The 24,535-nt window shown below is 40.1% G+C and overlaps 1 protein-coding gene across 1 annotated transcript in view; it reads right to left on the bottom strand.

The window, feature by feature from the left end:
• The window catches only part of sox6 (SRY-box transcription factor 6), a 127,304-nt gene that overhangs the window by 37,314 nt on the left and 65,455 nt on the right, over positions 1-24,535 (bottom strand). Inside the window, 2 exon segments of the mRNA XM_038701185.1 lie at positions 12,706-12,774; positions 14,524-14,696. Coding sequence (XP_038557113.1) covers positions 12,706-12,774; positions 14,524-14,696 — 242 coding nt within the window.

Genomic DNA, 24,535 nt, shown 5'->3' with positions numbered 1-24,535 from the left:
TTTGCCCAATTAAATAATTTATTTGCTTTAAATTAAGTGAAAAGACAAATGAGACTACATTCATTAATATAGCTGAATTGTACAAGACATGTATACAGATTATATACTGAGAGATCTCAGCAAAAGGCATCAGATACTTACGATGTATTTTTCTCCAGCATTAAATGTAAATGATGTCATTTCATCTGGGATATAAGCTTCTATTACTATTATTATTTTAAAATATGGAGCAGAATATACAAGATTCACCGAGGCTAGACAGAGTGTGAATGTGCGTTGAAGGGGAAATAAATGCATTGAGTTTGAATGGTTGTGATTTGCAGTAATGAGCTCCACGCATTAAAGTTTAATTTACGGCAACTAATGTCAGAGAAAGGCAAATCAAATTTTGAGGAGCTTCAAGGTGGCAACAAATATTGGAGGTTAGTTGAGCTGTCATTTAAAAGCTGGCACAGTGGCTGAGCAGATTCTAACATTTTCATAAGTGCTTTTTTAAAATTTGACTGGTAAAGTAAAAAATATATATATCATAAGACCATTTTTTTTAAAGAAAGAAATTGTGTACGTATGTGTGGCCACTACTCTCCCTCTGTAACTACAAACCCAACCCCCACTCGCTTAAGCGTTAACCTCAAGTTCATCTATGTATGGGCTGAGTGCCCAGGATATTTCTATTGCCAAGATGATCTTGAGGAGTTGGAAAATGAAGTGGAGCAGATGTGAGCGGGGCACTTGGGCAGCGTCCTCCCTTCTCCTCGTAAATACAGAGGCATTGTTGTGCTGGCACTGCTCTTCCTTTGTCTTAGCACTGCTAAGTACTAGATAATGTCATTTCACACCATCTGCCCCCAGGCTTCATTAAAGATACATGAATGGGCTATCTTATGAGGAACAGGTGCTATTGTTTGTCCCTTAAGACCCAGCACTAAGGATCTGACTCGGAATACTTGAAGAGGAGCATCTGTAGTGATCAGTCAGACAGACTTGGCTGAGGCCCCCGTCTCTGCCAGCAAGCACTCCAACAGAGGTTTCTTGGGGAACTCAGCCGCCTTGCAACATGTATCATCAATTCAGATGACCTGATGAAGTCTGTATCAGGCCAGCACGCAATCTGTTTCCCTCTCAAGGAGATGCTGGTATTTGATAAATAGATCCAACATGCTGTTCTACTGCGAGTAGGATACCGTATAGATACCATATTATGGAAGAATGAATTAGGTTTATCTTAGTTAAGTATTAAAATTATTATTATTAAATTATTTTTGCAATATTTAGTTCAGTAACATCTCTGTCCTGTTGTATTTTGATTTGACAACTATCTTAATCCCTTTTAGGTTTGCTAAATCATCTATCATTGTGTTTTATTGAGAAAAGCTTAATTCGTCCTTTTTTAATTGATCATTTACTTCAGCAAATAAATCCAATTAACCAAGTAAAAGAAGAAGAAAGCACTTAACAGTAGCTCAACTGACTGGACAATGGTTTACAACAGCAGCCCATCCTGAGGTCAGACTGCAGAGGATGAGTCAGGCGGCTCAGACGGACTCTCATCTCTGAAGTGTAAATACACAGGGTGTAAAAGATGGGATAGACTTGAAAGAGCTCTCTTTATTTCTCCTAGCATTTACAACACATGCAGTATGCACACGCACACACACACACGTATACTCTCTTAAATAGATTTATCTTTTATTATTTCTGTACGGCTTATAGTGCAATACATGTACCATTTAACATATTTTAGATAAAATATGCACTTTTATAGTTATTTTAACAAGAAAAGATTTTAACAAACACGTTTCTACAGACCTGTCTTAAGCTCCAGTAATATAAAAAGTATTTGTGCCAATGAAAAAAGTGAGTGGTTTTGTTTTTATAGATGTGTAAGCGTCTACCTACAACATGCGAAAAAGCAGCTCCAAAACACTGAGTGCAAATGGAAATGTACAGCGCATTACAGCACTCACTTGGGTCCCTGTCAACACCCATGTTCCTCACTGTCTGTTATAGCCTCTACAAAGCACCCAGGAGGCCCGAAAACCCCTGCTGGCTTTCCCTCTGAAATCCCTCACACCTCCATGCACTGATCCACACACAAGTTTATATAGCTACTTGCTATAGACCACAATAGACCAATGAAGGAAACTGGGCTTGAGTTTTTGTTTGTCCAGAATCAGTCATTATTAACAAGATTAAGAGACAGAAGTATTAGTAGTAAACATCTACCTCATTCTCACCATGTTTCATAGTTATTAGCTTGAAAGAATCTGTGGGATCCTGGGTCTAATACTTGACACCTTTTGACACACGCTTCATGCATATCCCTATAATCTGCAATCATTTGCCTTGAGGAGACTTGCAAAAAGTTCAACCCCTTCAGGTATTTTATGAAAATACTGACAACAATATGACCACAAGTAGCAGTATTAGACATTTCTGAGGAGCTCATGGTGATCATGATCTTAATTCTGTACAATCATTTAGATTATAATAGATGCCTTTCCCATTAGGAAAATGATCACAGTCACCAGTAATCATTCAGAGGAGATCTCGCGTTTCATTGACATCTCATTTTTTAATAAAATCACTTCCACACTTTAGTAGCTGTCAGATCTGCAGCTCTCGCTAACCTCCTCTTTCACATTTTCTATAGGAGGGGTTCAGTAATTTCACCCAGGGAGGATAGACTCCAGCTGTTGCTGTAAGAACTGATAGTTCACACTTCGTTCCCCCCTGCTCTCCACTGAGCTGCACACCAAACACCTGCAAGTAGAAATCACCTTTTGTGATCCATTTAAAGGGGAAGTGATCTTGAGGAAGCTGGCAAGTCTGGCTATGTCCCAACAGCAGCACACACAGTAAAACTGACACTAGACAGCAGGATATGTTTAACACCCACCACTGTGTACACAGCCCACTGGGTGTACACTATACTGGAGCCTAACCAGGAGGAAAATCACTCAGTAGAAGCACTTCTGGGCTGTTGAATCCTCTGTGTTGCTTCAGGATTATTTTCCCTCATGAAACAATCAACATTTTCTAAGCACACATTACTCCTACAGGTCACTTATCAGCTGGTTAAACCACTACTATACACTGAACAGTTAAACCTCATGGCAGACACACATGAATCGAACAGAGATGTGATGGTGTTTGGATTTGTCTGTAGCTAATGGTAATCAGACAAATAGATCAATAGATTTGAACCAGACTTTGATGCTCCAGACCCCTGCCTTTGAATGAAGGTCTTCATATACCCATCCAATAGACTAAAGCACATTATTCCTGCTTGTCTGCTCTGAAAATGGGCGCACTGGAATGGGGAGGGCGAATACACTGGACACGTTCAGGTCGCCAACAAAGGGCCCTTGTCTCGGACCTTTCTCCTCACTTCCTTCGTTCATCTGAAATTCTTATACAGCACCCTTTCCTACAAAAGTCAAAGACAGGCCTCTAAAGACAAAGATCAACAGTGTACAAGCACTGGCCCAGAATATTTTCTCTGAATTGTCGGGGTACGGCTTTAATGCTGACAGCAGGCACTGTTCGCTCAGGTTTGAGCGTAGCGCTGCACATCAGTCATGCCTGCCTGTGTTACACTGAGTGCTGTACAGGATAAAGTGCAGCAAATCCAGACACTTGAGTGAGGTCAGACCATCCAGAGGGAATAACCAATAGATGACTTCTTGTTCCACTAATTCCTTACACAGTAAAACAAGCCTTCTTGGAAAACAGCCATTCCAATATGTCTATATTAAGTCGATGGGAGCTTGCAGGGAAGCACAGTAGTCCAACCCTCTGACCCGCCTAACACAACCGACCCCAAATCCCTCCACTCCAGCCCTCCTCTATCTCATCGTTCCTCCTGACTTCCTTGGAATTCTGGATAAAACTGCAGGCTACTGTTTGCTTAAATACACTGCCTGGCATTTACAGGACATATGCACAATGCTCCAATTTAATGTAGTTTCAGTATAAAATGTTGTAGGAAGAATAATAAAAAGCTTGAGCTTAAGTATGATGCAAAATGGTAAAAACATGCAAGTAAAATAAACAGATTTAAAAAAAAACCATTTAAATCATGCATTGGTAGAAACAAACTTTTTCATTGGTGTATGTTTATGTGACCAAAAAGGGTTTTCATGCTACAGCTCTGTATTGTATTACATAGTCGGTGTTCGATTGTGAACACACTAAAAGAACAGTGCATTCCTACATACTGACATAATGTATGTCATGAATTTTGTGCAATTCAGGGTTATATTTCCAAAGAATTTTATGTATATATTTTTTGGGGTGGGTGCATACAAAGAAATAAGCATGAAAGCAGAAGGTCTGGCCATAAAATTAAGGTTTGCAGTAAACTGACCATTTCCATGGGGACTCCCTCAAACAGCATGTGTAATGACGGGAAAAAAAGAGAGCAGACATAAACAAACCCACAAGTGAGTTTGGGGCAGGCATCATTATCCTGCATATACATCCTTGCTGTATGGAAATGGGAATAAGTGACATGCCTCTGCCCCTCATTGCAGGGGGGTGAGTGAGGTTCTAAAGAACATTGGACACGGCCTAGTCAGATAACCAGCTACAGCCATGTGATGTGAACAGGGTAAGGAGAGTAGGAAATAGAGGGATTTTGTATGTGAGGCTTATGAAATAATGTGGCTGTAAAGGTTTAAAATTTCACAAGCGAGAGAAACATAAATGCTTTGTCTGTTTAACTGTTTTGTGTTATATTCCCTACATATATTCACTATAAACTTGCTATATTGTTATATTTCAATATGAAACATGGTTTATTATTTCATTAACATTTATTTAAAATTTGAGGGGGAAAAAACTTTAAAGTTAATTTGAAAAAGTTCTGTCTGAATAGAAGACCACCCCTAATTTTTGTGATGGTATTGTCCACACTATGGCTTGGTTTCCCCCTCCGTCTCGTCTTCCAATCACAGACTGAGGCTCTGTCTTTGCTATTACCTCCCAGCTGCCGGGGCCACAGAAAACAACAGAGCCCATTCTGTTGTTCAGCAGAGAGCAGGCCTGTCAGGCAGGGCAACAGACAGTGTGCGTTGAGACTTTCAAACGTGCTCCAATATCATCACCTAATGATGGGCAAGATCAAAACCACAGCAATCAGAAAATGATCAAACAAGGAAGTTAATATGATGACCTGTGCCACAATACTGTTAAGATTGAATTATGTTTAAAAATTAGCAATGGCATTAAGGAAATGTTTAAAAGAAATTACCTAGGTATTTTGGAGAGTTGAGTTTTGGAAAAAGCAAACAAAAAATTCTACAATTCTGTTTCTATAAAAAAAACTACAGGACAAAAAAGCTCATTCATTGTGTTCTGTCGGGGAATGCTTGGACTCTCCTCCCTGCCCCAAAATCAAAAAGCTCCTTTTTGTGCACTGGCCGTGGGCTGAAAGCTTTGCTTTGCCACCCCAGCCCTAAGAAAACACGCGCCCTTTCTCCCTGCCGCCTGCCCGTACACAGTAGAGCCTATTAATGCAGCTCCTTCTCCCTGTGAGAGTGCTCACTGCTGAGGATGATGGCCGCGCAAAGCCAACGCAAAGACAAAACAGTTTGCACAACATTAGCAGAGAAAACACAGTCCATGCGGAGAGGGAGAGGAATCTATATCAACATCACAGTGGAGGATGTGTTCTCCCTCAACTGATATTTTCCTTACGAGGGTTGGTGTACAGTGGATGTTAAGTGTAGGCGCTTTGCCTTCATCTAGGGAAAGTTAGTGGAGCTCTAAACAGGTGCTTTATAGTGACATTCAGAAAGAACATAGGAGTGCCTCATTCATCATATGTGTATGTAAAGAATGGATGTTCAGTGCCCGGTGATCTTCTGTCTTCTGTCAATCATTCTTGTCACTTGTGAGAACTGGTAGAAGTTTGTCTCATAATATAACCCGTCCCATGGCTGCTTTACCCCTCAGGTAACTAATTTTAAGTAGACCCTCAGGTGTGATTTCACACATTACAGCCGTTCATGTGGCACCTCTCAGATGGAGCCTCTTAATTATCGCTGCTTAAACTGCTGAGGTGTCTGACTACAAAGGCCAATTACACAATACCATGGTTTTATTGCATAATTGACATGAATAATGGATCTATGTTTGTCTACATTCCTACCTCGTCGGCAAAGACACAGTACAAGCAAGCATTGTGTTTCATTTGACTGCATGAAAAGAGACAATAAAGCCACTGATCAGTTGTTAAATTACACATAAGAAGATGGATCTGTCCATATTTTATAATTTTTTAAATCCAATTTTCACACAATCTGTTCATCGTTTAGTTTAAAACAATACGAACACTAGCCCTGCCTGTGTACCACAACATAAAGTAAATGTAAGTGGAAATAACAGGAGACCCTGCGACACGACCCCGGATAAGCAGATGAAGATGGATGGATGGATGGATGGATGGATAACAGGAGAGTGAATCATAACCCTAAGACCCCAGACCATTTAAACATTATTTAATGTTTATATTCCTAAAGCAAGAATTTGTTTTAACAGACAAATGGCTTTGCATACCAACTGTTCATCCACTTAGCTTCTTTTGCAAACCATCACTGCCACTGCTGAGGTTGTATCTATTACACCTTTTTATGCATCATTAAGTTTTAACAGGGCCGCGATGGCTTCATTGTTTAAATTGCACACAACTTTGTTTAACGTCAGCATTTCTTCTGCTTCCTGACAAGCAGTCACATTTCATAACTAATTAAATTGATCCCTCCCTCCCCACCGATAGAGTCCACTAACTGGAATTATTTGTATCTAAGTGTCAATATATTAAATCACAGGGCTAATGAGCTGGGTCACTGCTTTCTTTTATCTTCAGTCTTGCATGTGCACATCTTCATCAGCTAACAGTCTCCTTAAATGGAGGATGAACATGCTGGACGGAGCCTCCCTGGGCGAGAGCCAAGCCTGTCTGACTAGGCTGTTAATGCCCCCACATAATCCTACTAGCAGGCTAACACAGAGCTCTTCAACACAAGGGAAAGCACTGGCAGCACAGCATCTACACAGACACGCATGTGCACACTTAAACACGTACACACGATCATTTCCCTGCTCTATTATTCTCTTATTATCATGCTAACAGTCCCAATCTAGCTGTGCTAATTGGGGGACTTACACATTCTCTTTAACAAAGTCTATTTTTGTGCTTTTTTTTTTGCCCGTGCATTAATAAGAGTCTCACACTGAGAAAATCATTTGTGCCGGGGAGACAACAAAAGCATCTGAGAATACACAAATTAGCGCTATTATCTTTGTGCAATTACCATACAGCCCTGTGTTTATTTAAACTCATCTGATTGATTTAAAATATTTACCATAATGTTGTAGTTTGGGAGGCTTTGCTTCTCTAAATTGGTAACCAAACAGAATCCGTGCATTAAATTACTTGCATTGGATTGGATAACATGCGTATTCTTTTTTAGAATAATAAAGTAATTTACGAAGCAGTACACCAATGTGACAGAATTAGTTTTTGTTCATGCTGGGAGATCTAGTTAGATGATTATTTTCAGCACTAGACAAAAGTTTAATGCTTCAGCTGTAGTCAAAGCTCTTAATGGTAGAAACATCAGACTATGTGGGGGTTGTGAGGATGGAGGAAACAATTAATACAGTCTGAAACAGGCCAGTTATTAGAGGGAAACTGCTTCTCAGTGACAAAGACCTTACATTGGTATGATGATTAATGATACAACAGGACCGTGACCCCAAGCTTCCTGAGCCTACAGCTGAATCTCACTGCAATGGCATCACAACGCAGATGTGTAACTCTTTCAGTGGCACAGCTAAAGCTGGATTTTGTTGAAAATCTGTGAAATTACTTGATGATAGCTGCTGGTCAAGCAAGATGCGAGGTATGCCAGATGTCTCACATCTAGCTTGACCAATCTTGATCACATTACATAAAATCCAGATTTACCAAGCTACTACAGATGTTTCCAGAGAACGTGTGAATAACTATATAGATATTTGAATTGTTGAGGGAGCAATTAATAGATCATTTGTTATTACATATTATCACTTAATTGATACATTGATTTGTTTTGGTGCAAAGTAAAGCAACAGCAATGGCAATGTGTGTAACACAAAAACCTAAGTGTTTAACTGGGCAGACTCTACAGCCACTACCGAAGACACTGTTACAGAGCTTCCCTTGTGAGTTCTCTGGTTTCTTTCTGACAGAGGAAAATGGGAAATCCATGTAGAACTCACTAAAACAACACTGCTGTCCAGATTTTTTTACTCTTTTATAAACTGAAGGTAAACAGCAGAATTTAATATAATTTTGTCTGTATTAAAACTTAAGTAGTATAAAAGAAAAGCAGCATCTATTCACATGTGCTTAACTTAGTTTAAAACTGTGTAAATAGTAACTCAAGCTGCATAGTTTAATAACATACCTTGAATAATCAAAACGGTACCGTATTACACTGCTACATTGTGTGTCACACTGACAAACAAGGAATTAGCTACAAGTTGAAGCGAGAGAGAGATTTGTTCTATCACACCACATATGTGTCAGTGTGTGTGTTGTTCTCAGTGTCATCTCCAAATATATGCCTTAAAATCGACCTCTAGATGGTCCACCTTATAAATTGTGGTTAGCTAAATGCTGGTGAGATTAAAATGAAACATATTTAATCTTGGACCTTTAGCATCTAACCATTGAAGGTTTCACATCTCCCACTGTTTCTTTACACCATTAAAGACACATGTGAGAAAGCCTCTAAGACTTTGAAGTGTGCAATGGACAACTATATCCCTTTATTTCCTCTTTTAATCTCTGGTTTCACATTCTGTATGTGTGTTTGTGTATCTTTGTGGGCAGAAGGTTATAGGTAGGATGTAGAGGCACAGACAATGTGTGTGAACATTCAGTGAGGTTGGAATTTGAAGCCACAGCATGTATAGGGAGAGAACGACCGGTCAAAGGGAGATAAACAGAACCAGACCTGCTCGATGAACTGATCGTTTAATGTTTCGAAAACAGGTGTGAAAAAAACATGGTATACAATGTCCTCCATAGAAATGTATTATCTCTCAGATCTTAGATCTCACAGTGTAGTCAAGGTTGGCACGCCAATGCCACAGCCAGTGACAAATAACAATGTCATGATTTTAATGAATACAAAATTTAAATGAAATGTTTTGGATTAGTGCCCCCCCCCCCATTTCATCTGGGGAGCTCTGCTTTCTCCAGCCTGTTTGTGAAGATAAAGTTCACCCTGACCTTTCCGCCAATATTTATTCTCTTGATGTGTCTATCAATGCGTGGGTCCCTGTGTGCCTGTGTACTGTATGCGATCGTTTCAGTGCATGTATATGAGTATCTGCGTGTGAGAGTCAAACCATGGTTTGTATCTTCACAGACCCATCCTCGAGGAATGCATGAACTGGGGTCATTACTGTGTGAGGGTGAGGGGGGTGGTATGGCTATGGACAGTACTGTTACTTGAGTTTCATAGAGCTCCACATCTCATTAGGGCATTTTATTTTATTTGTCTCCAGAAAGACATTGATATACTATTTTGCTGTTACCACTCTAATGCTACTCACTTCTTAGTAACATGCTTCTGCCTTTAACTCTCATGTACTGTCATTAGAAAATGTATATGAAAGAACATGCCAGCCCGACAGAGTCAACAGTCTGATGAGCAACGTGATGCTGTTTAGCTGCTCATCTGCTGCGACTGCTTATCCATTAGGAGCAGGAGAAACTGGGTGTGATTATGAAACAGAAAGCGGAAGAGGAGACTCAAATAATGCTCAGAATGTCTTAGTGATGCTGAGCCGAATTAAATAAAAAAGACAGAACTGTGTGCTCATTGTTTCTTTTTCTTTTTAATCTCCAAGTGCCTGCACACAGCTTCAGAGAGATAAGTAAGTTATGGGACAAACCAGTTGTCTGCTAATATATATGTTTAATTGTCACGTGTCTTGGTGGCGTTTCAAATTTTCAGCTAAATCAACTCCAGAGTTAATCTCATCCTGGGATTGAATTAGTGCCAAAACGATTTCAACGACAAGGATGGACTGAAGTAATACAAACAAGCTGAGGGAAAAACACACAAAGCCTTGAGCTTTAACTTTTGATAAGCCCCTAACACTGCAATCAAAACATCTGCTATCTTAAAACAAGTGACATTGTAATCCAGAAGGACAAAGACTAAATCTCTCTGCCTCTCTTGTAGGAATGATGAGAAAGGATAAAAAGAGAGATGGCTATTCAAAAGAGAAACTTGATTAAACTGCATGCTGCCTTGCGCCGAACCTCCCTAACTAAACCTCTAGAACTATACACTAAGGATGGATTCCTTTCAATCCACATGCATAAGACCCTTGAAAGCACACACATAGCGTGCCAACAACAATCTCCAATTGCAGTCCCCATGGTTTTTATTGTTTGGACAGTTTACAATGTCCACTGATGTGATCAGTTACATCATCAATACAAGCCCTTAGCAAGAAGCTCTTGGTTTTCTCCCTGAAGCCAAAGCAGAGGGACTTTGATGGCCAGTAGGGTCTCCAATAAAGTTTAGTGCTCCCCATACTAATACCAGAGAAACTCAATCCCCCAACACTGCTTACCACTTTGCTAAAAGTCTGTGACATACAGGCTGGAAGCTTGTTTACAGAACTAATTAAGTCAAAGCTGTTATATATAAAAATGGCCAGGGCATTTTAAGAGGCAGCAGTAATGAAAACAGAATGGCAAAAAATGCTTCACTAACTTGCCCCTGACTTTCTTTCATCTACTCTCTTTGCTACTCAAGCTCGAGAGGAGTGGCCATCGCCACACTGGATTTTTGGAGGAAGTAGGTTAGGGAGAGAGAACATCTTTGCTTTAAATGACTTGGTTTTGGATAAACAATAATGCATACGATCAAACTTTTTCAAAGTATTGATAGTGATCCATATTTATTTTTGAGGGGTGTTCTGTCTGCAAAGTACAGCCAGCAGAGGCTGGCGGTCTAAACGTGGGACTCTTTTGTTTAATTGTGGATGTGGCATTTGTTTTTGTTTTTTTTATCAGGGAAGATCTGTGGCACATTCGGTCAAGGGAGAAGCTGGCCAACTGGGCTCTGCAAGAAAGGACTTTACTTACATCTCTGTTCAACTATTTGAAATGGTTATTTAGAAGTATGTTCCCATACACACTCAACCCCCCACCATCTCTCAAAACTATGCATCAAGTGGAATTTTCAGGTATCATTTGCCTTTAACTTTGTGATTAAAGGAAAGGCCTCTAAAAGCGAGATGCATTAGGGCTGTGCCCTTATGTTCAATGAGCATAAGTAAAGGGCCCTCTATGATTTGAGTATCACTAGCCCCTCAGTAGTGTATGAGGTACTTCATTTTAGAGTGTTTTCTAGACAGTGTCATGCTCTGTGCTTCTCTTTAGTGGAGTATTATGGAATTACTTTTCCAATAGACTGTCCACTGTTGAAGTGAAAGGTCCAGGCTGGTGGCTTCACAAGAATATGTTGACAGTATAGCCTTTCTCCTTAAAAGAACTCTTGAAAGAGCAGGTAAAGCTGGTTGATGCACTAACTGTTGTTTGAAACCAGAAGTTTGCTTTGCCTATGTGTATCGTAAGACCATACAATGTGCATAAGAAGATACTGCTGTTAAGCACAAAAAAAAAAACCCAAATAGTATATCCTGTGAGGAGTGCTTAAAGATGCTGGATTACCACTTTGTTGCAATAAAAAGTTTGAAGAGGTTGGGGGGGGGGGGGGGGGGGGGAGTTGTCAGCAAAAAGAACAAACAGAGGAATGGAGAAGGATGTGCCTGACACTAAGCACACCCAGCAGGATAACATTAGCTTCACACAGGCAGCCAGGCTCATAGCCTTGACCACTGTCAGTGACCAACCCTGGATTACCCTGTACTGTTTGACCATGTCCAGCTACATGCTGCCTGGGTGGTCTGTCACTACACCACACTGTACTGTATGAAATAAGGCACACATAAACAAACACACTCATAATGAGAATGAGAATATCTGGCATGAGGTGCATAGGTTATAAACTAGAGCAGCACATTAATGTAAACCAGAAGGAATAAGATGAAAACAGAGAAGAAATACACAATGCCAGTCACACAGCATAATGACAATGTAAGTTTCAGCAGTAGTGCTGTGGAAGGCATGCCACGTTTCCCGTCTGGGACAAACTCGTTTCAGAGGCATTTACCAGCCTCTTTCATGTCCCCCACCTCCAGGCTCTTCTCCATCAACAGGACTCATTAGCTGTTGTTACTCCCCACCCCCTCTCCTTTTTTTTGTTCATTAAGATGTGCTAATTATTCTCCCCCATATTTTAAAGCCCTCCCAATTACCAACAGGCAATTAACATTTGATGAGAGTGATGAATGTTAGTGTGACACAAAAATTAAAGATAAAAAGACAAGAAATATAAAAAGGAGAAAAAGATGAGAAGGAGAGGCTAACAGAAGTAAGCAAAGATATTTTCTTTAATGTCTAATTTTTATTGATCTGTGCCATTAAATCCAGACATTTGCCTCATGGTGACATCAGTGGTGGTCAATTACACTGAAGAGGGAGAAATGTTGTAGTAATCAACGTCGAAGAAGTGAGAGGTGTAAGCTCCTGAGTGTTAAAGGGCCAACAGAAACAAATTCACTGACCTGGATCTGTTGCTGGAGGAGGTTGATTTTGTGCTGCTGCTGCAGAAGTTGCTGCTGTTGTCTTGCAATCTGGTTGGAAACAGAGTGGCAAATGAAATGATTCCTTGCAAAAGAAAAGTAGGAACTAAAACCATGCAATATGTTTGTTCTCTTTAGACAACACCATGTAGGAACTGTGCTGCAACTGGTGACGCAATACCAGCTCCTAAATGCTATCCAGGCCAGTTACAGTGTATTAAATGTATGTTAAAAAATAGCGGTTTGAATGGAAATATATAGAGGGAAGAAAGTGGCGGTTGATAAGTGAGAGTAATAATTAATATTTCCTTTTACAAAATATGGTTTTATAACCAAATGGCAGCAAAATCTGACAAAAACAAACATATTTTCAATTTTCTAAATGAACTTGAAATAAACGGTGCTGAACTGCGTAGTCAAAATTTGTGGTAAAAGAAAATATATTATTTACAGGACAGACGAATGTGGTTATGATGGAGATAACTGGTGCAGAGAGTTTATGGGTGACAGAGGTCCCTGCCGCCCCTGAGTGACGTGCGGTCACACTGCAATCCTTCTCATTCTGGCAGTCCCCTTTTCTACATGCTCACTTCATTGAGCATGACAACCTAGTTTTAAGTGTCATTTAATTTTCATTTTTAAATATAATTACAAAGTGTTCACTGTAAGATATCGGCCGTCTGCAAATGTGTCAAGATTAATTTGTGCTGGCTTCCTCACGAGTGTCAACAGTTAATTACTGTGTTGTATCTTGATGGCTTGATGACATTCTAGCTCTCAGCGGGCTCCCTCGCTCTCCCTCGCTCTCTCCCTCCATCTCTTCCATTTTATTAATATTCTTCCAATTTAAAATAAGATCAAATAATAAAATATCACTGTTCATTTATGCTGTGATATCTACAAAGCCTACAGAGTTGAGTGTAGTTTGCAAATGAACATCATTGATTGAAAAAGAAATCAATACTGTTAATGTAATATTAGTGTACTATGACCAAATGCATCACTCCAAGGTATATGGTCTCTCTCTTCATTTACCACATGAAGGTCTGAGAGTGTGCTGAGAAAACTCTGAGTGAACTCCTTGCTGATAATTGACTCATAGCCATTAGGGTGGCTGGTGATAATAAAAGTGTCGCCTGTGTGGATAGTTTGTGTCCTTATTTCTTCCCAGACATTAACACACTTCATGGCCTCTGCTAATTTGCTGATTTGTACAATATGGCTCATTGGCCTGATTCGCGCTGCAAATCTAATGCCAGGCTTGTTCTAATAGGAGTCGATTTATAAGATATAGAGGACTTCCGTGTTTAATATAACGTTTAATTCACACATTCCCTCGCATTTGTTAGTACAAGTCATAATAACATTTTCCCGACCGCACAGCATAAATGTGAGCGAAAGAGCATGACAGAAATATCTGAGGTAATATAGAATATAACATCTCTTAAATCTAACATTATTCCAAATTCCTAGTGAGGACTAAGATTTTATTGGCATATTTCAGGCATGAAATTTAATTTGAAATCGAGAGTCAAGTGACAATTTGTTACAGATGTATTTAATGGGGTTGATTATAGGGATGGAAGGGGAAACAGAGTAAACAAGATTAAAGGAGGAAGTGGAATTAATGCTTTAAATAGGAAAGAAAGAAAGAAAGAAAGAAAGAAAGAAAGAGAAAGAAAGAAAGAAAGAGAGAAAGAGTGGGATATATGGAATATAGTGACAGAAATACAGTCTATTATCTGGAGTACAAAAAGAGAGATACTGTGAAAGTGAGAAATGAAAACAGTGAACAGTTACCTGCTCCTGCTGCTGACGAGCTAACTCCATTTGCTGCCTCTGTTTCTCCATCTGTGAGGCAGCGAGCTTCTTCTGTTCGTCGTGGGCAGCCAGAAGTTGTTCGCGCAGGCTGATCAGCTGGGTGATCATTGTGGAGAGCTGGTGTTCCTTTTCTGCCAGGCTCTCTGGAGTACCTAGCGAGGGGAAAGAGAGAGAGAGAACGATGTCAGGAGTGGAAAGGATAAACACAAGGTGGAGAGCCTGAGTCAAACACAGATACAGGTATAGCTTATGCATACCTGCATGAAAGAGAAAAAAGGGGCATAAAATTATGCAAAAGGTTTCAGAGTGGCCATAACTAAATTACCAGGGTGTACTTTTGTAAGAAAGCCCACAGAAGGCCTTAGTCACTGTACGCAACCATACTGCACACACCAATCATCATATTGTGCCATAGTACTGTACACAATATATCGTACAAAGAAAACCGCACAGGCAGCCACCAACTGCAGTGAATGCACAAAGTGTTAAGGTCACACACACCCTGGAGTTGTCTGTTTTACTGTACCTGGTGTTCACAGCTTTCACAGGAAGAAAGGGAAGGAATTGTTCCCGGCACATAGACAAAGAGCTGCAGGGAGTTGTCAAACTGAGGTGGCAGCTTATGTCAGACTACCGGGGTGAATATAAAGTTGAGAGTTGAGAGTCAGTGTTTGCACTGGCCTCAAAACAACATAGGTTTTTCATCATATGGCTGTTCCAGCAACGCATTGGAGGAGGAACTCAACTGTTCAAACTTGAGATGCAATATTTACATTCCAGAAATATGCTCTGAATGCACTGTGACAATCATTATTAAAATAGTATTTGTATGAAAATTATCTACACTGAACAATACACTCTTTATTGTGATCTCTGTGTAGTTACAGTAAGTGTACTTCAAACAGAAAAGCAATGACAGAACAATAGGCTTACTTCTCTTTCTACAGTCACATGTCTGCACTGTGTGTGATAGAGAGAGCGTCTCCGCTTGCACTGCTCTCTCCCTCCGCCTAATCAATGCTAAGTGATCCTACCATTGACTTACACCGCCAACATAATTGCCAGTGAGAGGCTAGACAGTAACTCAACTCTCCTCCCACTGCACTCCTGTGTGACAAGCTGATCTGGGAGAACATACAAAAAAAGAGATGGGAAAACTGACAGAAGAGAAGAGACAGAGAGAGACACTAAGAGAGTGAGAGAAAAGGATAAAAGCAAAAAGACCCAGATAACAGTACAATATAGTCTGGCCTGGGGCCAGCAGGAGCTGAATTCTTTCCTGGGTGTCTTCCTCATGTCTCTGGCCACATCTGTCTTGAGTTTCTCAGAGAGCTCCCAGGGGCCCTCTCCACTCAAACTATTTTAATTTGACTAAACACCTGATTTATTTTATCTCTCCGATGAGGAAAGCCGTTTGTCTTAATAGGGCTTGTCAACCTCCAGAACCCATTCAGGGCAATTTACTGGCAGGCTTGTCTGAACCTCGCTCTGCCTCCGCTGCCTGCTGCAATGGAAGAGAGCTGCAATTCTCCATTTATCCTCCTAACGAAAAAAAAGCACCTAAAAGCAGCTATTCATTGGGCTTGCGTGCAGTTTCCAAGGCCTGAATTGACTTCTTATTCACCCGACTACACTTGTTGTGAATGGCTTATCTGTAAAATTGATACAATCAGCACCAATTTTATTAACCTTTGGCTGTGTCCATGAAGGAGCTGCCTTTTACAGGTCACCAGCAAAGATACATCATTCGGTGTTACAATAAATCATTTCTATCAATACTGTAGTGGGAAGGAGAGAGGAACTAAAGAAAGTAATGAAGAAAGACAGAAAGAGAGAAAGAAAGAAAAGAAAAACAAAAGTCATCATCCAGATGAAGGTAAGGGACATCAGTCCTCAAGGCTGGCAAAGGTGACCCTGAGTTGGAAACCAAATATCTGGACTGAATGACGCCCTCTCACCCTGCCTAATTACATATTTCTGATGATCACTTCCTAGTTTAGGAGTGTTGATGACACTGTCAACCACCCCCCACAACTTTCCTGAATTTAACTGGAATGTCCAGCACATCTATTTTGTCTTGTGTGAATGTGCAAGAGGACCGGTGCTAATTTAAATCTTAATTATTTAACACTTTGACTATATTTGTAAAAACCAAGAATTCCAGAATTATTCAGATTAGTGGTGAATGCTGAAGATGAACAACCTTTAGCAACTAAATATCTAAAAAAACAAAAAAAGAAAACCTGGTGGAAGAATTTCACCTTAAAGACTGTATACAGCTTAGAAAATCAGGGGCATATGTTTTTTGTTGAGTGTTTAGTGTAAAAATCTCTTTCTTCCTGCTTTAATTATGGATCAGCTTTAAAATGCAGATAAAACTTTTATTGGGTGGTGCAGAAGAGGAGAGTTGTGGTCTGTGTCTGACCAGCCTGCTGACAAAAGAGGCCGTTTCCTGCATATTGCATGGCTTTTAACAGCAGTGGGGCTGGGATCTGCCCGTTAACATGTCTCCTCACATTGCGCTTCCGATGGCAGACAGACAGCCCAGAGATGCCTTGGCGCTACATAAACCCCAACAGTCTGCCCAGACCTAACATGTTGTGACATCCTCCTGTTAGACGACTGAAGCTCAGTAGGACAATACCAGCCTGACACAGGAAGAGGATCCCAGGAGTGAGCAGTCAAGCTGTGCTGGCACTCTTCTTGTTTTTTTTCCCTCAGACCACTGTGTTAACTTCAGAGATGCTAGATTGACACATAGGAGGAGACGGTAAAGTTGTGTTGTTCAGTTTCAGCCCATTCAGCATTCACCTTTTGAGATTCCTGCCTCTTTTAAACGTCACAAAGTAGGGCAGAAAACATCAACGGGTGACTGAATAAATGATAAGAGGAAAACAAGCAGAGCCATGGTTGCTTGGGGAAGGATGAGGGTATTTGAGCCTTGGGGTCTTTGGATAAAAGGCACTTTGTAGGGGTGTGATTTGTTCTGTCCAATACCCACATCTCTCTCTCTCTTGGCTCCCTCCCCTCTGCTCTAATCAAGCAGTCTCTAATTTGGGTTCCAAGTCCAGTACCGGGGAAAAAGAAGGAGGCTTGTTACTTTGAAGAGTCCCGAGTGAATGACACAGATAAAAGATTCAGGCACAAAAAAAGAAGAAAAGCGAGGGAGGGTGAGGGTGAAAAGGGGGAAAATCACAAGGCACCCTATTCTGTTCCCTTCCTTTGGTTACAACAGCTGAGCCATTATAACCAGATCTGAATTGAGTTTTTTAGCACCAGAGGACTGGAATTTCTTTGTCTTTCTATCAGTCCGCTATTGTGGATGCTTCCATATGCTGCAAGCCCATCCTAAGTAAATTAAGACTTGTCTAAATGCTACGATTGTACCAAGCTGTATCCGCACACAAACCGCACATTGCTTGAATGCCTTGCGTGCTGAGTTTCTCTCCTCCGTCCTAAAGTGTGTGTGAATGTAGAGTGTGTACAGATGTGTGTTGCATGCTGCTTCAATCGATGAAAGGTACATGCCTCTGAGTAAATGCACACGTGTGTGAACTCTATGGTCATCTGACCCTTTGTCCGATCTTTCTGTGGAAAACACAAAGAGCCAAGTGAGTTGCGGCTAATGGCATCTATTGGCACTGTATTTACTGTTCAAAATGGGATTTTTCTGCTCACAGACCTTTCTGCAAACCCATAAAACTGTTTCAACAGAAGCGCAAAACGCAAACCAATCTTTGTACCACTTTTGTGATATTGAATATGACTGAAACATTTTATCCCTTGGTCAGAAAAATGTCATATTGACTACACATTAGCAGAAAACCAAACTAGAATAACAAGATTGAGTTTTATGGTGTTCTTGTGCTTTTAACTACTATATGCACTTGTTCAGCAATGCTACAAGGCCATATGTGTTTCCAGTAATATGATGTTAACGCCTCTCCATGCCCTACAACCAAGACAATATGAGCAACAGCTGTTTTACCTGGCTTGCTGCCTCTGCCATGATATAAAAGCTGTTAATCTTGCCAATAAAACCCCATTAACAAGCATGAGCAATGATTCACAAGCACATGTCATCTACTGGCAGCAATGACTCTAAGTCCCCAAGCTTTCCTATATGGTGTGAATATTTAGACTAGTTCACACTGAGAAGCTGCCCATCATCTTGTTTAAAAAAAGTTAGATCTTCTCAAATTTTTTGAGACTGCTTGAGACTTTTAACAGCTTTTTACTCTAATGATAGTTTGCCATTATAAGCTTCTTACAGTATATCTATATGTCTATCTATAAGTGTGTGTGCGCATATATTTGAGTATATTTGAGATATGACTTTAAGAAACCTTTACAGAATCTAAATCATTTAAATAGCTCAGCAGACAGATTTTTTTTACTCAGATTGGCATATGGAGAGGTTATTAATAAAAGCACACTTCATCTATGGTGGTTTTGCTGTTCATGCTGAACACTGATGGAGACTAATATTTTGATGATAGAGGAAGCTTCGCTCTTCAGTATAATTATGCTAATGTAAAAGCTCCAGCACTTCACTGTCTATCCATGACACTGGACAAGGTACTTCATCAAAGCCAAGATAGAGGCTCGACCTGAACATATTACTCCACAGGGAATGCCAGTGACCCTGAAATTCATACTGAAGACAAAAAAATAACTCAGAACACAGAAACTTTACTTCTGTTCTCTCAGCAATTGAATGCATCATTCTTTCACTCTATAAAACCATGCGACAACCGAGAGATCCTGGAACCATGGAGGATGTTGTATGTATGCAAGGCCGCATGTAGCAAAGATCATTACACGAAAACAAAGACTGTCTCGAATACTTCTATTCATTTCTCGTGGCCTTTATGATGATGAGTCTGACCTCTGTGCCCTTAAAATAAATAAAAAGGATACGTAGTTTTCAAGGTCTCTCATACAAAGTGCTTAAAGCTTGCAAGACTGATCAAGGCAACAGCTTACTGCCTGCAAAACCTTGGAAGTGATTTAGGAGTTAGATGTTACCTTATTCTTTTCACACAACATTTATTCATTGGTCTTACCAGTACAGCTGATAATTAAAGAAGAATGTACTTGATTCCTTGCACTGTGCAAAGGAGATCCTTCAAAAGACATTATGACTGTTGTTTTTGATGGATAAGTGTATCAGCAATGCCTGTGTTTGGTCTGGGTTTAATCCAGATCACAAGCAACAGAATGAAATAGCTGTACAGGAAGCAAAGACAGCAGAGACCAGTACATGTATTCACAAAGTATATAAGAACACCCACTTAGTTTTCAAGCTGCCAAGACATTTGTAGTCATTAGACCTTAGCAGAGATCATGTTAGTTTTACACTTTACTAATATAATGTCAGAGTGGCTTTAGGTAGAAGAGTGAATTCATGATGTGGGAAGAGCATCTTGAGCTTTAAATCAAGATGTGATAGTCCAGACAGAGTTGAGAAGATGGGTGTATGAACATACATATGCTTATACGCCTTATACATACAGTAAGTATTTAAACTGACCACAAAATATACAACCTGAAATTATCAAATGACAAAACATTGATTGGTATTTAAACCCCACCTTTGAAAAGAGAAAAAAAGTAACTCTAAACTGAAGTAAAAGTGGTGTAACTGGTAGTGGGCCGCGTAGAAATAGAATGGGTAGTTTTAACAGTGGAAAAAAAATTTTAAAAATTTTTTTATAAAGAACTGGAGGGTGTGTATATAATGTGAGGAGGCCCACATAAATGTAAAGTTGTTCTGAAGTGTCATAACAGCTCATTGGGCCATATTGCATTTTTTAAAAATGGAGGTTGCGGATAAAGGTGAAAATGGAGTTGGTTTGAAAAATGAAAAAGAAAAATCTGAAAACCCCTCTTGGCCATTTTGTGTGAACATTTAAGACAGCCCCTAAAATTTATGTGTTCGCATCTGTTCGGTGTGCATTATCTGTTCATATCTGAATAATGTATTCATATCATATTTACATCCTTAGTACTAATGTAGGTCAGGCCTACAGATACAATTTGCTTTGCCAAGTGTCCTTTTATAAATGACATAGGTGTGTTTTTATCAGCTCCATGAATGGTTACATTCTCTTCAAATGAAAACAGGATTAATACACTTGTTTGCATGAAATGTATTATACAACTTTAAAAGTCATTAGTTAAACAAATCATGACAAACCACTGGAATATAATTCAAAACACAAACAGAGAATTCCATCCCCACACTCACACACACACATAGACAAACACACATGAGCACAGCACTTCCTTTTTTACCTCCATGGCCACAAGCTAAATTCCTCAATTCATTAGAGGAGAAAAACACACAGTCCAACACTCTCATACATTCATCTGGCAAATGTGGCCTGAGGTATAATGATTTACTGTGGCTCATATTTCACCTGAGTGCACAGGGCAAACAGTTGACTGAAGTGTTGTGGAGAAATGCTAACTGAGGCATTTTTGACTGGAGCAACTGGACAGATACTGTTTTGTGCTGTTTGTGCAAATGTTTTTGTATGTTTGGGTAAATATAATATACATAATATTTACATACAGCATGTTGTAAAAATATAGAGGTCATTTGAAGTCTACTACACACTATTCTTTTCCTGCTTGTATCTAAAGCTACCTAAGGCAGTGTCACTGGGAAATGTGTGCGCAGATATTGTGCTGTGTATCTCCAGTGGTATCAAAACCTCCCTTTATGGACGCCATTAAGCGTAAAGTTACATTTTAAAGTGAATAATCATGTTTTGAAGCTAACCATTACGGCTCAACAATATGGTCTCTGTATTCACACAGTGGACTCCTTTCTGTCTGTGCGGGAGTAAAGCCAGCACAGGTAAGGCCAGCATCAAATCAGTCTCAGCTGCCGCCCTGCCCTGCCCTGTGTTCTCCTCCTAAAGAGCTTCCACTTATCTGCCTGCCACAGGACTGTCTGTGTGCACCCGACCACTGTCATGTAGACACCATTCTCAAATTGATTGTGACAGTGCAAGAGCCCCGATTTTTCTGCTTCAGAATTCAAGCTGCCATTTCAACGGTTGTGTACAATGCTAAGCTTTTTTCTTATTATTTTTCTAAGCAAATTCCATGAGAATGAATACAGCTTGTGTTCCAATTTAGTAACTACATATTTTCCTTCAGTTTGAGTAAATGCTTGAGCATTTTACATTTTTTCATTTCTCCCAACGGGATGCCGGGAAACTGGCACTCAGCAGGGAAACTTAAACAGCTCTGTTGAATATGAGGCTCAAAGACCCTGCACAGAGCAAGCATGCAACTGAGAGCAACCTTATCTGCAGTAGGACCCTGTGTACTATATTTGTATGTATATGACACGTCCTAAATCATGTGATGAATGGGGGCGTTGCATTTTTTTAAGAGAAAAATCTCTCCGTATATAATTATAAGTGTTGAGTCTAAGTATTCACGTCTAAAATCTTTTTCTCTGTCTCCCTCTTGCACTCCTCCTTCCACCTTGCCTCCTATTATCTGCTACTTTCTGTGGTTTGGAGCCCTTCCAGCCGGCCTCAATTTCTTGCTCTGTGGTTTTGTTCAGGAGATTTCATCTCCCTCCTCATCGTTCCTGCAGATTGACAGCTAAGCTCAGGTATGAAAACAAACAGTTAGCTCTGGAATTGACTGGTGAAAAGAAATCCGCCACTAATGCTCCTTCACAAACTCCTTTTTGCCTGCCCCTGCTGATGCTAAGCCCCAACAGCATACACGAAAAGGCAGATGGAGATTTGAAATCATTAACCCTTAATAACACCATTCTACATGTCTGGCTTAAGCACACCACCTCTACTGGATTACTGTGCTTGTTCCTACTGACTCTAAAACCTGAAAAAATGTCTTTACTTCAGAAACAACACGTTATGTAGCCAAACACCCACGTGACAATAAGCTATAATTATAGATGTGTCATCTGTAAGACATAAATGGTTGGTTGGGTTAGCAGACCTTGAAAAGCAAATCTCTGATGTTGATACGATTGTTTTGTTTTGTTTGTTTACTGTACGTGCATGTTCACCTCAACAGGATAAAATATTCTGGGCATGTTTGAACACAACTGCAGTGGAAGAATGTCTTTCTTTTCACAGGTAAAAGCCTCAGGTCAAATTCTGTCACACCTATTGTTTTTCATTTGTATTTGTTTTCTAAGAGTGAGACAAAATTATTTCCTAACTAGTCAGATTCCACCACTTGCCTCTGCAATAACACAATTATTTGTCCTTCGAGGCTTTGATGGAACAATGTGAAAAAGCAGCCTACAAGGTGCTGAGTATAATTGGTTCAGAATTGGTGAGCGATCAGCATAGAATATACAAGGCCACTCTGCCAGTAGGTGCTGTAGTCTTTATCTACATATCAGTCCTTTAGTCTCTACTTTCTTTCATTGATTTAAAACCTACAGGCATGTTTTCCTTTTGTACTGATTTTAACCTAACTATTAATGGAACTTCTGATTCATCATAACACTTTAGATCTTAATCATAAGGTGTTTTCTGCTTGGTACCTTTTGTTTGTGTTTTAATTAGGCGGACCTTGTGTGTCTCCAACCCTGGGCTTCTTTTTAATTGCCCGTATTTACATCAGGCAGACATCAAACGCAGAGAGAGAGAGACATTTGTAATGGGGAGCACAAAGCAGCCCTTTGAAATGTCTACAGTCATATGAAATGGCATGCTAATTAAAAATCTAAGGCTGCCACTGTGATAGGAGAAGCATTTATATTGGTAACTGTGGTGTATAGACTGTCTCCATAACTCATCAACAGACAGAGGCCATAGTGTTTATTATCAGACTCCCTACCTGTTTACAGACCACCAAGTAACCTTCACGTTCCCATTCATCAAACAGAAGAAATGCCCTGCCTGTAATTTAACAGACCAGCTTTCAAAAGGCTAAATCATTTTAAACATTTTTCCCAGTGCACTTTGATCTACAGTGGCATACAGTAAACTAGGGTAGGTACAATGAATCTAGTTTACCAAGCAATGATTTATCCTTCAGTTCATTAAGGTTATTGGCAATGAATATACTTATTAGAACATTCAACATATTTTGTTTTGCCCTTTCCTATGCAAGTGTAATTCAATAATTAAAACTAAACACTAGTTTTATTTATGTGTGTCGCCCATATTTTATAAAAAGAAACAATTAAGCAAATGATCAAAATTACCTGCAGGTTTGTGAAATAATTTTCATGAAATATTAATTTAAAAAAACAAAACATTTGTTATATTGGGAATATTGCCTAAATGGTTTCCAAGAAATAAAAACAAGGCACGAGAAGTTGTCTGATGAAGGTAATCACTGAGGGAGAGCTCAGGAGCCAGTGACAGCCCGGTGTTGTCAGCCATCTGGTATTGTGCTTTCCTGTGCTGTATAAACACACCAGCTCTCAGTAACAGTCAGTGCTAAGGTCTAAGCAGCAGCTCTGCCCATCCTCGGCCCACCTTCGCCCTGTCATAAACAAAGATTTTGGGGGAGTGCTGAGTTGCGCTGCACTTGATACGCTGCGCAGGGCGTTCACTGTCAGAGTCAAGACATTCCACTCAAACGCAGGCTCACTGGAGGAGACGACTGTGCGTCTCAGCACCATCACCTCTCCTAACGGCTTCTCTCCTCTCAGCTCAGCCATGCTCTGTTTACATCAAGCACACTTTGGGTTCAACAATTACCAGAGCGGCATGAAGGTACTGCATGTGCCAGAGCAGAGTTGCTAAGCTCAGGGGCGTGTAAAGGGACAACAAAAACAAACTGCTGACAAGCACAGAGAGCCTCAGAATGGGTCTAAAGAGGCTGGAATTTTGAAGACAGCAGTTTGGACGGAGTCGGGCATTCCAACAAAAGATAAGGGAGAAGAGAAATGAATGAAAAGGGCAGCCAAAGGCCTTTGTTTTATTTCAGAGTACAAGGCTGTTTCTGAGATTGTACAGAACACAGATAATGTATATCT

Source organism: Micropterus salmoides, unplaced genomic scaffold (genome assembly GCF_014851395.1).
Source record: "Micropterus salmoides isolate LMB-PRFRI ecotype aquatic unplaced genomic scaffold, ASM1485139v1 Ms_hic_scaffold_6, whole genome shotgun sequence".
Taxonomy (NCBI): domain Eukaryota; kingdom Metazoa; phylum Chordata; class Actinopteri; order Centrarchiformes; family Centrarchidae; genus Micropterus; species Micropterus salmoides.
The sequence above is the reverse complement of the archived record's forward strand: the minus strand, read 5'-3'. Positions and strand labels throughout refer to the sequence as shown.